Source organism: Lemur catta, chromosome 12 (assembly GCF_020740605.2).
Source record: "Lemur catta isolate mLemCat1 chromosome 12, mLemCat1.pri, whole genome shotgun sequence".
NCBI classification, from domain to species: domain Eukaryota; kingdom Metazoa; phylum Chordata; class Mammalia; order Primates; family Lemuridae; genus Lemur; species Lemur catta.
In genome coordinates, this window is record NC_059139.1 from 50,089,856 (window position 1) to 50,104,102 (window position 14,247).

Consider the following 14,247-nt stretch of genomic DNA (forward strand, 5'->3'; position numbering starts at 1 on the left):
GGAGAAGCAGCACAGTAATGGGCTGAGGTATGCTCTGAGGGTAAAAGAAACAAGGTTGGGGATGGGTGAGTGCTACCGTCACAGATTAATAGAATGTTAGAGCTATCCAAAGGACCTGAGATACAGATATCATTTAGCCATGCTCTAGCCCTTTTAGGAAGTTTTCTGGAGGAGGCTCTACATTTACATATGGTTCACTGCTTTATCCACAACAACTAAAGCATGTTTACCATTTAGTAGTTGTTTAAAGATATACTTGAATGATGGGCATAAGTGGAAACTCTGGTCTGAGAGGTGAGCTGATAAGATCAAGATCACACAGCTGGTTTGGTGGCAGAGCTGGGCTGAGAAACTAGTTTTGATTCTTTGTTCTATCAAATTTAGGGAGGCAGCTCCAGGAAAATGAATTCCTGCAACAAACCAGGCCTTCTCTATGCTGACTTTCTCTCTACCTTGCACATGCCATTTCTTTTTTCTATATGAAATTATTACTAACCAAGCCTATCAATTTAATGTCTGAAACCTGAGTCAAGAGACCTGAGTTATGTTCCCAGTTCCCCTATTCACTTCTTTGATGACTGAGGCAAATTACTCAAGCTGTCCAAACTCCATGAGAAAAGCTAAGGTTCCTTTTAACTCTCATATCCTGTAATTCTAAATTTCATGAAAACTGATGAATTAGTAAGCTCACTGCGAGGGTTTGGATATGGTTTGTCCCTGTCTAGTCTCATGCTGAAATCTGATCCCCAGGGTTGGAGGTGGGGCCTGGTGGGAGGTGTTTGGGTTGTGGGGACAGTCCTTCATGAATGGCTTTTTGCCACTCCCATGGGAGTGAATTCTCACTCTCAGTTCCCAGAACTGGTTGTTGGAAAGAGCCTGGCACCTCTGTGCTCTCTTTCCTGCTTTTCGCTCGCCATGTGACCTCTGCACACCAGCTTCCCTTTGCCCTTTGTCATGAGTGGCTACAGCCTGAAGCCCTCACCAGAAGCAGATGCTGGTGCCATGCTTTTTGTACAGTCTGCACAACCATGAGCCAAAGAAAGCTCTTTTCTTTATAATTTACCCAGCCCTGAGTATTCCTTTCTAGCAACACAAACGGACTAAGACATTCATGTATGGACCATATGTCTGAATATCCTTATATCAGCGTTCTCTTTTTTTGTTTTTTACTTTTTTAAAATTTGTTTTTCTTTTTTTCCCCAACTTTTCACTGACTTGAACATATCAGTGTTCTTAAAGTCACATTACCACTATCAGAATCACCTGGGGGTCCTTTAAATATGATTTTGCAGTGGTTAAAAATAATAAATTAACTGTATGGTTGTTGATTTAGAGGAATTTCCATTAGGCCATGCTTCCCTTTTCACCTCTATAGTCATCATACACGTAAAAAGCGACAGTACTATGTGGTATATAGGGTAAAAAACCTATAACTTGTCTCTTTGCCAATGCACATCTCACTGAGAAACTCTGCCATAAGTATCATTGAGTGAAAAAATAAGCTGCAGAAGAGTATGTATATGACCCTATTTCTCAATACAGTGCCAAAACACAGTATTAGAGTGTATGTATGTCTGCATAAATACGTGTTTTTATATGACTATGTGAGTTATTTTAAGTGTGTAGATATACAATAAAAATATTGGAAGAAAAGTACTAGATTGTTAACATAGGGGGAGAGAACAGGGAAGACAAAGAATAAATTTTTTTTAAAAAGTGAAAAAATCTATATGTATGCTATGTATCCATTTATGCATTTATGTAAAATGATGTTATTTGCATATACAAAGACATGTAAAAATAATAAATGCAGATCCAGGGCCCCTATCTCAGATCCCTTAATCTTGGGGATAGAAGGTATGGAGAGGTGGGTGTCTGCATCTTTAACAAGTATTCCCAAGTGATTCTGTAACAATGAAATCTATAAACCTTTTGCATTAGGTGCTAATATCATTAGCTGTAAACAGAGCACTGTTGGAACTTTCCATCCTGCAATGCAGGCTCAGCTGATCCTCATAGTCTTGGAACATAGTAGATGCATAATAAATAGCTGCTGATTGAGTATTTGGAGGACAGACAATTGGATGGAGTTAGGGCAGATCAACTGGGCAAGGTCAAGCTCGGGAGAGTTAAGGCAAAACACCTGTGTAAGAACAATGGGCTGGGCTTCCTTTCCATTTTCAGGCATTCAATTAGTATTTGTTAGACACTAAATAAACATGTAGGACACTTTTCTATTTCTTGTCTCATTTAATTTTTAACTCTTTACAGACTCAGAGAGGTGAAGGGAGTAGCACAAGTAGTGTCAGAATTGGGATTCGAACAGACACACATACTGAGCACTAAGTTATAAATCAGGCACTGGGCAAGTGGCTGAGGATAGGATGGTGAGCATAATGGGTTGCTTCCTCTTTTTCATATCTAGAATCTTATAGTTCTGTCAAGATCATCCCTGCCTGTTGTCACTTATTAATTGACACTCTTAGTTGGCCACCTAGAAGCGGCTGCTTTGTCATGTATCCCAACCTTGGTACCATCACATAGCAAATGTGCTTTTGGCCATGTCGCTAGCTAGTGTTTTCACAGTGGGGAGAAAATATCATTTCTTACTTTGCATAGTGTAAAGCCTCCAAAAGACCAAGGAAGACTAAATCTAGATTTTCCCAATTCTTAGATACCCACCAAGTCAAAATAATTCTGGCTCTTTGTAGTTTCATCTAAATGCTTTTCTGTTAGGGCAGAAGGAAAATGCAAGTGGGGAAAGTGAGGCCCTCTCAGTAAGTTCAGGGGTGGGGCAACGAATGGTACGAATGAATTTCTTACACACATATTTTTTGATAATCTCATCCTTGGTGTTGGGGAAAAGAATAGGAAAAATTCAAAAGTATATATTTTGCATCCAAATGTCTGAAGGTAAACAAAAACGATTATATTTTTATCTTCCACCAACATTAACTTGAGGGCCTTGATCTCTGGACTGGTGCCACCCCTCCCTGGGATGTCCGAAGAGGTAGCCATTTTACAGATTCCCGAACGACGGGAGCAGGGGCCATCCCCTGGTACTGAATCTCATCTCTTCCCAGAGCGCCTTGGAACAAGTCCGGATCCACAGTGCCAAAGCTGCTCTCCGTGATTTAGCAGCAACTTAGAGGCGGAGGGACCGGAAGATGGGAGGCCGGGATTCCCAGGTGGACTCGGGAGCGCAAAATTTATTAGCAAGCCCCCCCACCCCCCGCCCCAGCGTTTCCTCTGGAGGTCGGCGCCGAGGCTTCCCCACAGCCGCCGCCCCCACCCCAGGTGTGCGCACGCCGCCACCAGGCCGCCTCCCCAGCCCGCACGGGGGGTCACTGTGCGTCTTTCCTTCCCAGAGAATACCACCTCTTCCCTAAGTCACGCTGGCTCCCAGGGAGCCGATTTTAAATCGACGCTAATACAGTCGGGTCCAGGATCCTCGGCCTGCGGGGCCTGCCGCGGGTTTTTAGAGCTCGGGGCGCATCGCCTCCGCTCGCCGTTCCCGGCTCCCTCCGCCTCCGGACGCCGCTCAGTCGCAGCCAAAGCCCGGAGCGCGGGATCCAGGCCCGGAGGAACCGGCCGGGAACGGGAGCCGCGGCCGGGAGCCAGTCGCACCGGGCATGCTCAGTGGCGCGGCCGGCTGGGTGGCCCCGCGAGCTGCACCCGGATCTGCTCGGCGGCGGCGGCGACGTGAACGCGCAGGGGGGCGGCGGCCTCGCCTCGTCTCTTTCCCTTCGCCTGGGTCGGGTGGGTGACGCCGAGCGCCAGAGAGATGTCGGATTTCGACAGTAACCCATTTGCGGACCCGGATCTCAACAACCCGTTCAAGGTGAGCTGCGACCCCAGCATCTCCCGCCGCCGCGACGCGTCGTTGTTTGTGAAAACAGACGAGTTCCTTCGCGCCCACTGCGTCCGCCCCGCGGCTCCCCTGGGCAGACCAGAGAGGGGCGCGGGGCCGCCGTTCCCCTTTGGGGTCGCGCCCCGGCCCCCCACGCGTCACCCGTTGGGGGGGGCCTCCCCAGCTACGCGTCAGGCCGCCCTTCCCCACGACCCGACTGGGGAGGCTCGTGCCCTCACCCGGGACTGGGCCCGCGCGCCCGGCGGGGTCCTGGCCCGCCCCTCGGGAGCGGGGAGAGCGAGAGCCCAGGGCAGGGGGAGTCGTGGCGGGCCGGGTCGGGGCCGAGACACGGCGGAGGGGGCCTGCCCTGGGGTGGGGTTGTCATGGGGACCCGAAGTGGCAGCGGCGAAGCGCTGCGTGGGGTGATGGCAGAGGGTGGAGGAGGAGAGGGGTGAGGGCACCGGATAGGCTGCAATTTAAAAAATAAAAGGTTGTGTTTTTTATTTTTTAAACTTGTGCTGCACCCGAATACCACCAGCGGCGCTGCCATCCCCCCCTTTCCCCGTTAGGCTGAGGTCGAGAGTGCCGATATCAAAACAGAAGTTAAAAATAAACATATCTGGAAAACAGTAGTGCACGTGGACATCTTCCTACCTAACTGCTCCTAGCAAGGTAAACGCTGGGACATTTTCCAAGCTCCTAGTGCGTCACCGGTTCTCTGGGCTGTATGAGGATACCATTTCCCACTTGAGCTGCTTTCCCTGCTGGAGTCGACCGTATCAACCCCAGCTGGTACAGAAACCCGCAAAGGAAGGTGGCGGAGGTGTTCGTGATCTGCGCTTACCGCAACATCTAGATAACTCTTTAAAAGTGCTCTGGGTTTCATAATGAGCGTAACTGCTTAAGCGAGTAATTTGTTTCCAACTGTGGGTCGAAGTTGGTTCTTAATCTCCGTTGGCCATGTGCAATAGTAAATTTAATTTGGAGTCAACACAAAATGAAACAGTAACTCTAATTTGTGGTCACACAAGTGTGTCTTCGGGCTTGTTGAGTTTACATCTCTTTTTTTTAAGCCTGGTTTTATCTCTTACTAGGAATCCTGGAAGAGTAAAAATATTCCTGTTTTATTAAATGCCTGGTAATTTCATAGAGGAGTTTTTTAATGAAATGAACCTGATTATTGACAGCTTGACTCACTTTGATTGTAGAATAGGCTCAGTCAGTATTCTATTGTCCTTAATGACGCTTAAGAAAATTTAGTGCAACTGGCCTATAACTTTCAGTTTTTTACAGATGATATATAGTTGCATTTAAAGGAGAATTTTTTTCCCTTGAAGTTTTGTTTCAGTTAGTATTGGACTTTGCATGTGTGGAAAATCAGGTTATTTTTAAACCATAAATTTCCTAAAGAGGCATTTTGTAAATTGCTAAATGAGTATTACTTTAAAATATTTTGAAAGTATGACATCAGGAACCTTTTAGTTTTTCCTAATTCAGATAATTCATTGGTGCTGTTTATTCGGAATCTGACAATTTGGCTGTTTATTTTCTAGTTGGTCATTCCTTTTCATGGCTCATTTCTTATTAGCTGGTTCTCTTGTTAGGGCATTCTCTTCTTAGCCCAGACTGCCCTTTTGTGACATCTAATGTTGCCATGACACTTTCCTCTTCTGACATTTATAAGGTTGCTGTAGTAATTTTAAACCCCAAAGTAGTTTTAAATACTCATTCATTGTGGCATAAAATTATAAACCTTTTTTGCTTTTTATAAATGGATGCACTCAGAGGACAGTGATTACTCAAGTTCATAAAATGCTTAAGGGATGGATTCTTTAGGTCTAAGACTTGGTTGCACACATATTCCTGCTTATGATCTTGCTGTTTTTGGTGACTTCTCCACTGTGAATCATTGTGACCCTTTATCTTTCCATTTGTGTCCTGCTGCCCTTTCTCCTCAAAGAAAAACTTTACATCTATTCTGTATTTTTTCTTCTTTGTATTTTTGGTTTCTTCTTTGTACTTTTGGTTTCTTCTATGTGAAAATGATTTTTGAAATAACATTTCTGATACTCAAATATAAAAAGTTTCTAGACTCATCTTTGTGATACCTTATGATTATCTTTCTTTTCAAATCTGTTCTTTATTTTCAAGTATATAATATATCATATCTGGTAAACATGCTAATTTCTTTTTTATTTAATTTGGTTTCTGCTACATTTTTTGTTAATATTTCTTTTCCTTCACTTTCATGTTAGGAATACTTTTGTAAGCATCTTTATTTGAGATAAGTCATGGAAATAATTTCTGAGTATAATCTCCTGAGGTAATGTAACCACAGTGGTTTACTTGATTTTATTGTAAAATTATTTGTGGTATTTAGTTCTTTTTTTTTTTTTTTTTTTTGCCCCTGCTTTATTCCAGTGGTTGTGCTAGGCTCAGTGAATGGGTTTTCATTGTGTATCAAGAAACTTGGAGTAACTGGAAATCTGTAGTAATCCAAAAGAAAATAGATTATTAATTATATGGAAATTTCTTAGAATCCACTCTCAAGTTGTTAAAATGTAGTTTTAAATGTAGAGAGGAAAAATACTTTCTACGTAGCCAACGTGCATTTATTGAATAATTACTGTATGTCCCTGTTCTTCGGTTCAGTTTATTCTTTCAACAGACACTGAAGAAATGGCTGAATCCTTATGGATATTAGTCTAATATGGAGACAGACATACTTGGGAAGTGAAATAAATGGGGAGATTTCAATGACCGGCAGAGGTGAGCAGTATAGGCTCTTACAAGGCAGTGTAAGAGTGTATGATTAAGTGCCAGAATGAGTGCAGTTTGTTCTTAGGGAGAAATTAATAAGTGGCCAGAAAATCTTCATGCCTTCTAATACGCTTTTGCATATAAATATGATCATTGAATTAGAAAATTCATTATGGAAATAACATTTAAATTAATATAACTTTTAAAATATGAGGAGAATCAATTTCAGAGTTGAGAAGGCTGAATCTTAAAATGTATTTAGTCAGCTCTCATTTTATGGATTAAAACAAAAACAAAGCCCAGTGTTTGGTTCAGCAGCATATATGCTAAAATTGGAACGATACAGAGAAGATTAGCATGGCCCCTGCATAAGGAAGACACGCAAATTTGTGAAATGTTACATATTTTTTAAAAAATATGTTTTTTTTTAAAGTCAGTAAATATTTCATAAATGAAAAAAACCAAAAAGCAAAGTCCAAAAGGCTAACTTATTCATTGTCTTATGCCCACGTGTAGTAGGTAGGTTGTATAGAATTGGCGTTGGAACTTAGGTCTTCTGATTCCTAGTCCATTGCTGGTGGCACTATACATGCTTCCTGGATGCATTTTTTTTTTTTTTGAAACAGAGTCTCGCTTTGTTGCCTGGGCTAGAGTGAGTGCTGTGGCATCAGCCTAGCTCACAGCAACCTCAAACTCCTGGGCTTAAGCGATCCTCCTGCCTCAGCCTCCCGAGTAGCTGGGACTACAGGCATGTGCCACCATGCCCAGCTAATTTTTCTATATATATTTTAGTTGGCCAGATAATTTCTTTCTATTTTTTAGTAGAGATGGGGTCTCGCTCCTGCTAAGGCTGGCTGGATGCATTTTTGATACTACAATTCTTGCTTTTTATTTGAAGCTTAGAGTTGAGGCTCTTATGCTTGTGGTGAAGCAGCAGAGGAAAGGATTTAAAAGTTTTGGCTCAAGAGTTAAAAAAAAAAAAGTTACTTAACCTCTTTAAACCTCAGTTTACTATTCTGTAAAATAGTACAATAGTACATTCTTCATAGGATTGTTAATAGGATTAGATGACCGTACATTTAGCATGTAGTAAGTACTCAATGCGTGGTGGCTTTAATAGGTACTAATATTTAATATTAACATTTAATTATGTTAACCACAGTATTCTTAGCTATTAATTTGGTAAAATTCCTGTTCCTTTTTGATTTTTCTGGAGTGCTGGTAGTAGCCGTTTGGCTGATCATAGTCAAGGAATCAAAGATAAAAATAAGTAAGTGCTTTGCCCTAGGTCATCCTGCTAGACTAGACCAAGGTTGTCTGAATTTGGGTGCTTTGTCACTACACATGGTTCCTCCCTAATAAAAGAACGCCATGTTAACCTTGAGCACAATATCCAATTATTTTGACCTCAAAAATTAATTCTACTTTATTTAAATAATCTCTTAGAAATGGCCTAAAATTCAGCATTCTCGCTTATGTTATCTTCTTAAGTCACAGTAATTTCAGTGGCATTCTAAGAGTTTAGTTGAAGTTGAAAATTAAAAAGCTTGTCGTTAAAAAGTGACCCATAATTCAAGTATGTCATTCATTTGTCTTATTCTGTTTAGGCTGCTATAACAAAATACAGCACTCTATGCTGGGTAATTTATAAACAACAAAAATTTATTGCTTACAGTTCTGGAGGCTTGGAAGTCCAAGATCAAAGTGCTGGCAGATTCAGTGTCTAGTGAGGGCCTGTTCCTCATAGATGGCACCTTCTGTTTGTCCTCACATGGTGGAAGGGGACAGCAGCACTCTGGGGCCTCTTTTTTAAGTGCATCACTTCCATTCTTGAGAGTGGAGCACTCATGACCTAATCACTTCTTATAAGCCCCACCTTCTAATACCATTACCTTGGTGAGTAATTTTTAACCTGTGATTTTTGAGGGAACACAGACACTCAGACTGTAGCACCATTTGTTTTCATTTCAGGATGTTATCCATCTTGTTTCATTTGCATTTTTAGTGATATTTACATCAAGTTGATTTGGCTCCTTATCTATTTAAAATTTTGAGTCTGGAGATTAGATAGCCTAGGAAGGGATTCCTAGGATTTCCTTTGTGATAGTCACACTTTCAAAACTTTATTTTTTAATGTTAATCTGGGATATAGTGATTGTAGGTTATAGTCTGTGGTATTTTACGTTCATGAGTTCCTGCTCTCTTTTCCTCATGTTAGTATTTTTTAAAAGCATATATTAAGCATGTATTGAGCTGCTTCTCATATTTCATCAATTTAAGATGCCATCCTTTGTAAGATGCACCATTATTTAGTTACCACTGTCTCACCTGTTGCTAATGTAACAATCCCAAAATGTAGTATCTTAAAACAATTATTTGCCCATGATTCTGTTATTTGAGGTAGGCAGGTTTGTTTTTTTTCCCCTGTTCTTACCTGAAGTCACTCAGGTGGCTTCAGTCACTTGACACCTTGACTAGGACTAGATGGTTTAAGATGTCCTCACTTATGTGCTTGCTGATGACCTGGAACTGTCAGTGGGGGCAGATATTGGTTCTCTTTCATGTAGCCTCTTTACTAGTAATAACCTGGGCTTTTTACATATTGGCAACAGTGCTCCAAGAGGGCAAGAGTTGAAGCTACAAGGCTCCTTGAGTCATGTGCCACTTGTGCTACATTATGTTGGTCAAAACAAGCCACAAGATCAGTCCAGATTCAAAAAGGGGTGGGGAAGATTAGATTCCACTTCTTTTTTTTTTTTTTTTTTTATAATTTTTTTAAATTTTTTTGAGACAGAGTCTCACTCTGTTGCTCAGGCTAGAGTACCGTGGCGTCAGCCTAGCTCACAGCAACCTCAAACTCCTGGGCTCGAGCAATCCTCCTGCCTCAGCCTCCCTAGTAGCTGGGACTACAGGCATGTGCCACCATGCCCGGCTAATTTTTCTATATATATTTTTAGCTGTCCGTATAATTTCTTTCTATTTGTAGTAGAGACAGGGTCTCACTCTTGCTCAGGCTGGCCTCGAATTCCTGAGCTCAAACGATCCGCCCACCTCGGCCTCCCAGAGTGCTAGGATTACAGGCGTGAGCCACCACACCCGGCCAGATTCCCCTTCTTGACAGGAGGAGGACCTATGAAGTACAGGTATACCCAGCATAACATGGTGCGACAGGTATAGGATACCTTCAGTAGACGCTCCCATTCAAATAGGGGAAGAGTGAGAGGGCATATAGCAATTGCTGATGCACAGCAATTCTGAAATTTAGCCGTGTACATGTTATTAGGGTCCCCTACTTGGGAGCAATGAATGTTCCTTGATTAGGGCCCAGTTCTGCTACCTGGAACTGGTTCCTTCATCCATTATTTTGTTCTGCTTTCGGCTCCACCCTCTGAGAGAAAGAAAAAGACCTATTTGCAACTGAGTAGCATTTTCAGCCTGCTTTCTGCCCAGTTGAAAGTTGGGAGCTCAGGAGTTTCTTTTCATTGTGAGATGTCTGTTGGTTTTTTTTTTTTTTTGTCTAGGCTGGCATAAGTCTCTTAAAAATTTCTTGTTAATCTTATTGGGGTTCAAACCATGCCTTAAAAACCACGTCAATAATTCTTTGTAAGATAGTCTTCTTTGCTTAGGATGGCTTGTCAGGTGCTATGAATCAACACTCTTGAGCTATTTAGAAAACCTTTGGTCTAGGTTGAGCATCTCCTTTGGCTAGTGGAAGCTTTCAGGGAGGCACGATGGGAGGCTGTGACTGTAGGAGGCTGCTGTGCCACTTGACAAAACTAGTATTTGAACACAGTTTTATTTTGGTCCCATAGCTTTAACAGTGGTCGTAGTTGAGATGATGGTGATTGTGAAAAGTTTTGAAAGTAAACCGTTCTTGTGTTGTTACCAAAAAAGTTTTTTTTAAAGAATACAGTTAATATTTAATAGTGCTGAATCCAGATCCAAATAATTTATTGGTTGTTTATTTTTTGAGACAGAGTCTCACTCTGTTGCCCAGGCTGGAGTGCAGTGGCTTTATCATAGCTCGCTGTAGCCTGGAGCTCCTGGGCTCAAGGGATCCTCCTGCCTCAGCCTCCTAGTATATGGGACTGCAAGTGAGCACCACCACGCCCCACTAATTTTTTTACTTTTTGTAGAGACAGGGTCTCACTATGTTGCCCAGGCTGGTCTCAAACTTTTATCCTTAAGCAGTCCTCCTGCCGTGGCCTCCCAAAATGCTGGGATTACAGGTTTGAATCACCATGCTTAGAGTATTTTCTTAATATGAACCACCAGTGTGATATAGTTGCTGAAAAAATATATGTAATGAAATTAGTAAATAGTTAATCAAAGATCACTGGTCACAGATCATCACAGTAGGCATAATGAAAAAGTTTGAAATATTGGAATGATTACCAAAATGTGACACAGAGACAGACATTATGTGAGCCTGTGTTGTTGGAAAAATGGCACCCATAGACTTGCTTGAAGCAGGGTTGCCACAGACTTTTAATTTATAAAATATGCAGTAAAGTGCAATAAAATGAGGTATCCCTGTATTTTCTCTCATATTCTGACATATTGGATGTTGGACTTGAGTCTTACCATCAGCTAAAGAGGAAGCCTTGTGTTCTAGAGGCCTGCTATGCTCTAAGCCTCAGCTTCTTTTGACACACAGGTGATGATGTCCTCTTTCCTGTGATCCTTGTCCACCCTGGCTTCAGCTGACTGATCTTACAAGCAGCAGAGTAGTAGTCATCTCACTAGGGCTTTTGAGGGCCATTTTCAATAATTCGAGTCCCTCATTAGAGCAGATCTTGAAATAGAAGTAGATGTTGTGGAATTCCTGTCTCTGTGAAACCTTCCATCCTTTTTTCTGTGTATATCTTTAAGATACTTTCCCATCCCCAGCATTTGAGGTGAACTGAGTGAATCTTTCTTCCAACCAAAATTGCCAAACAGTAAATGTGAAGTAACATTTTCTTGCCAAAACTGCGGTAGATTTAAACCTGTATTTAGAGCTACAGTTTTTGGTGGTATGGTGGAATAATACAAATCCAAACATTATAAGATGTGTTCAAATCACAAGGGAGAATTTCCCAACTTTCAATAGGTGTGGTATACAAAAGGTAACAAGGAGTTTGGTTGGATTTGACCTTGTAACAAGTCTCCTTACCACTTTCATTCCGTTTCATTTGTGCCTACTGAGGCAGTCTGTACTGTCTTACAGTTTCTGACTTCACATGTACAGAACAGTGTTGGTACCTCTGTTCTTCTTTCCTGTGCAAGAACTGCCACAGGAAACCCTTGTGATCTGTACCCAGGGAACAATCCAGTAATTCCCTTGTCCTTGGTGTTTGGTTTTGGGTACTTTTAAGAATAAATAATGTTTGTTACTTCATCAATTGTTGGACACTTAGGTTGCTTCTACCTTTTGGCTTTTGCGAATAATGCTGCTATAAATATTCATGTACGAGTTATTGTTTGAACAATTTAAAAACGAATTGCTGAATCATATGGTAACTCTATGTTTAATCATTTGAGGAACTTCCAGATCTTTTTCTGTAGTGGCTGCACCATTTTATATTCTTATTAGCAGTGTATGACTATGCAGAATTCTCCACATCCTTGCCAATACTTGTTATTACCTGTTTTTTATTCTAGTCATCCTAGTGGATGGTATCTCATGGTTTTGATTTGTGTTCCCCTGATAACTAATGATGTTGAGAACCATTTTATGTACTTATTGACTATTTGCATATCTTCTCTGGAGAAATGTTTATTCATATCCTTTATATATTTTTAGATGGGTTTGTATTTTTTATTATTGAGTTATAGATTTTTATACACTGTGGATACAAGTCCTTTATCAGGTATGTGATTTGCAAACATTTTCTGTCATTCTGTGGGCTTTTTATGTTCTTGTTAATGTCCTTTGAAACAGAAAAGCTTTTAATTTTGTTCAAGTCCAAATTATCTTTTTTTGTTGTTTTAGTCTTATCTAATAATCTTTTGCTAAATCTAAGGTAATGAAGGTTTATCCCTGTGTTTTAAGAGTTTAATAGTTTTAGGTCTTACATTTAGGTTTATGATTAATTTTGAGTTTTTTTTTTATATATGCCATGAGGTAAAGTTCAACTTCATTCTTTTGCATGTGGATATATAGTTCCAGCACCATTTGCTGAAAAAACTGTTCTTTCCCCATTGAATGATGTTGGTATGCTTGTTGAAAATCTCAGTATTCTTTCTTTAACTATGTTCTTGCAAAGGAGATGAAGAATTTTACCTGGAAAACTCTCATATTTCATGCAAAAATGTCTCCCAAATACCTGGTGAGTCTTCCCAGAGTATATATTAACTTGTTCAGCTTCTAAAATTGCCAGAGCTAGTGTTGCAATTGCTTATAAATCCTTTCATACTTCAATGCTTAATAAAACAATAACAACAACAGTGTAGTGACAGGTTTTACATTTGGTTTTAGAATGTAATTATGAACACATTGTCAATATACCAACTTGATACTTTTCCTTTTTTAAAAAAACTTAATTATTTTTGTTTGTTTTACAGAATACAGTTGAATTGCAGAATATGTTTTTGCATATAAGCAAAACATTTGGAACCTCTTAAATTCATAAAGCAAGGGATAGGTGTGTATTTATAAAGTGTGCATTTTGAGTATTGGTGAGATCAAAACGAGGAAGAAGGGATTTGTGATAGTTGTACACTGATGATTTTAACTTTACTGATAATAGAAGAAAACAAATCAGACATTTAAATGCAAGTGATTTACTATAGGTAGCTCTTAAAGATTTTTGCTTGTCAAACACAGTGAAAACAATCCATATTGTAGAAACATTATATGCATAGCAAATACTGGACATTCCTACTTTTTCCAAGAGAAATAAGCAGTGGTCATGTTGTATACATGCAAGTGGCAGCCGTTTAACCTGTGGGAGTCTTCTACTAGTGGTTAAAATTCTCATATGGTGGTTTGGAATATAAGGAAAGTAATGTCAGATCAAAGTGGTAGGTAATAGGGAAAGAGCATCAGGAGAATTGGCCAGTCATGGCCAGGGGCTGGTATACGAGGCATAACTTTATCACCATTTGGCAATTTTTCTAGAGCTGTGGGTGCTTGTTCTGGTTGATTTAGTCAGTCTTGTGATTTTATATATGGTGTAGCATGTCTAACTTTTGGCGTTTCTTAAATAGTCATAAATTTTATTTAGCAAATTTCTTACAGGTAAGTAGCATATTGTAAAAATGCAAATTAATGTATTTCCTAACCCTAAAAGAAATAATACACTTTTTCTATTTTAAAAATTTTTAATGGAAATCTTTATAGTTGAATCTCAGGGGAACTTAACCTCCATTTAAAATTGAGTTCATAAGAAAAAGTTCTATAAACTATATATACTGCAGGCAGCCATTTCTATGTTCTTAGCCTAGTGGTGGGGGGGACTAGAAGAAGGAGTAAATGAAATTTGTAGAGATTTCTTTTCCACCAGGAGAGGGGAATAGGTAAGAAGGTGGAACCAGACTGCCTAGGTTGGCTTCTCTGTCTCCTAATTAGGGTGATCTTAGGCAAATTACTTAGTTTTTCTGCTTTCAGCATTTATTTAGTTTTTTTGTTTATTTGTTTGTTTTTTACATTTCTT

General features: G+C 40.3%; 1 protein-coding gene and 1 non-coding gene across 2 annotated transcripts in view; both read left to right on the plus strand.

The window, feature by feature from the left end:
• Positions 1 to 3,618: 3,618 nt before the first annotated feature.
• The window catches only part of SCAMP1 (secretory carrier membrane protein 1), an 80,581-nt gene continuing 69,952 nt past the window's right edge, over positions 3,619 to 14,247 (plus strand). The window contains exon 1 of the mRNA XM_045565638.1: positions 3,619 to 3,841. Within this exon, the coding sequence (XP_045421594.1) occupies positions 3,785 to 3,841 (57 nt within the window). The 5' untranslated portion in view covers positions 3,619 to 3,784. The remainder of the gene's footprint in view (positions 3,842 to 14,247) is intronic.
• Positions 6,913 to 7,019, plus strand: LOC123648681. Its single transcript, XR_006738709.1, has one exon. It is a non-coding gene; the product is annotated as a U6 spliceosomal RNA (small nuclear RNA).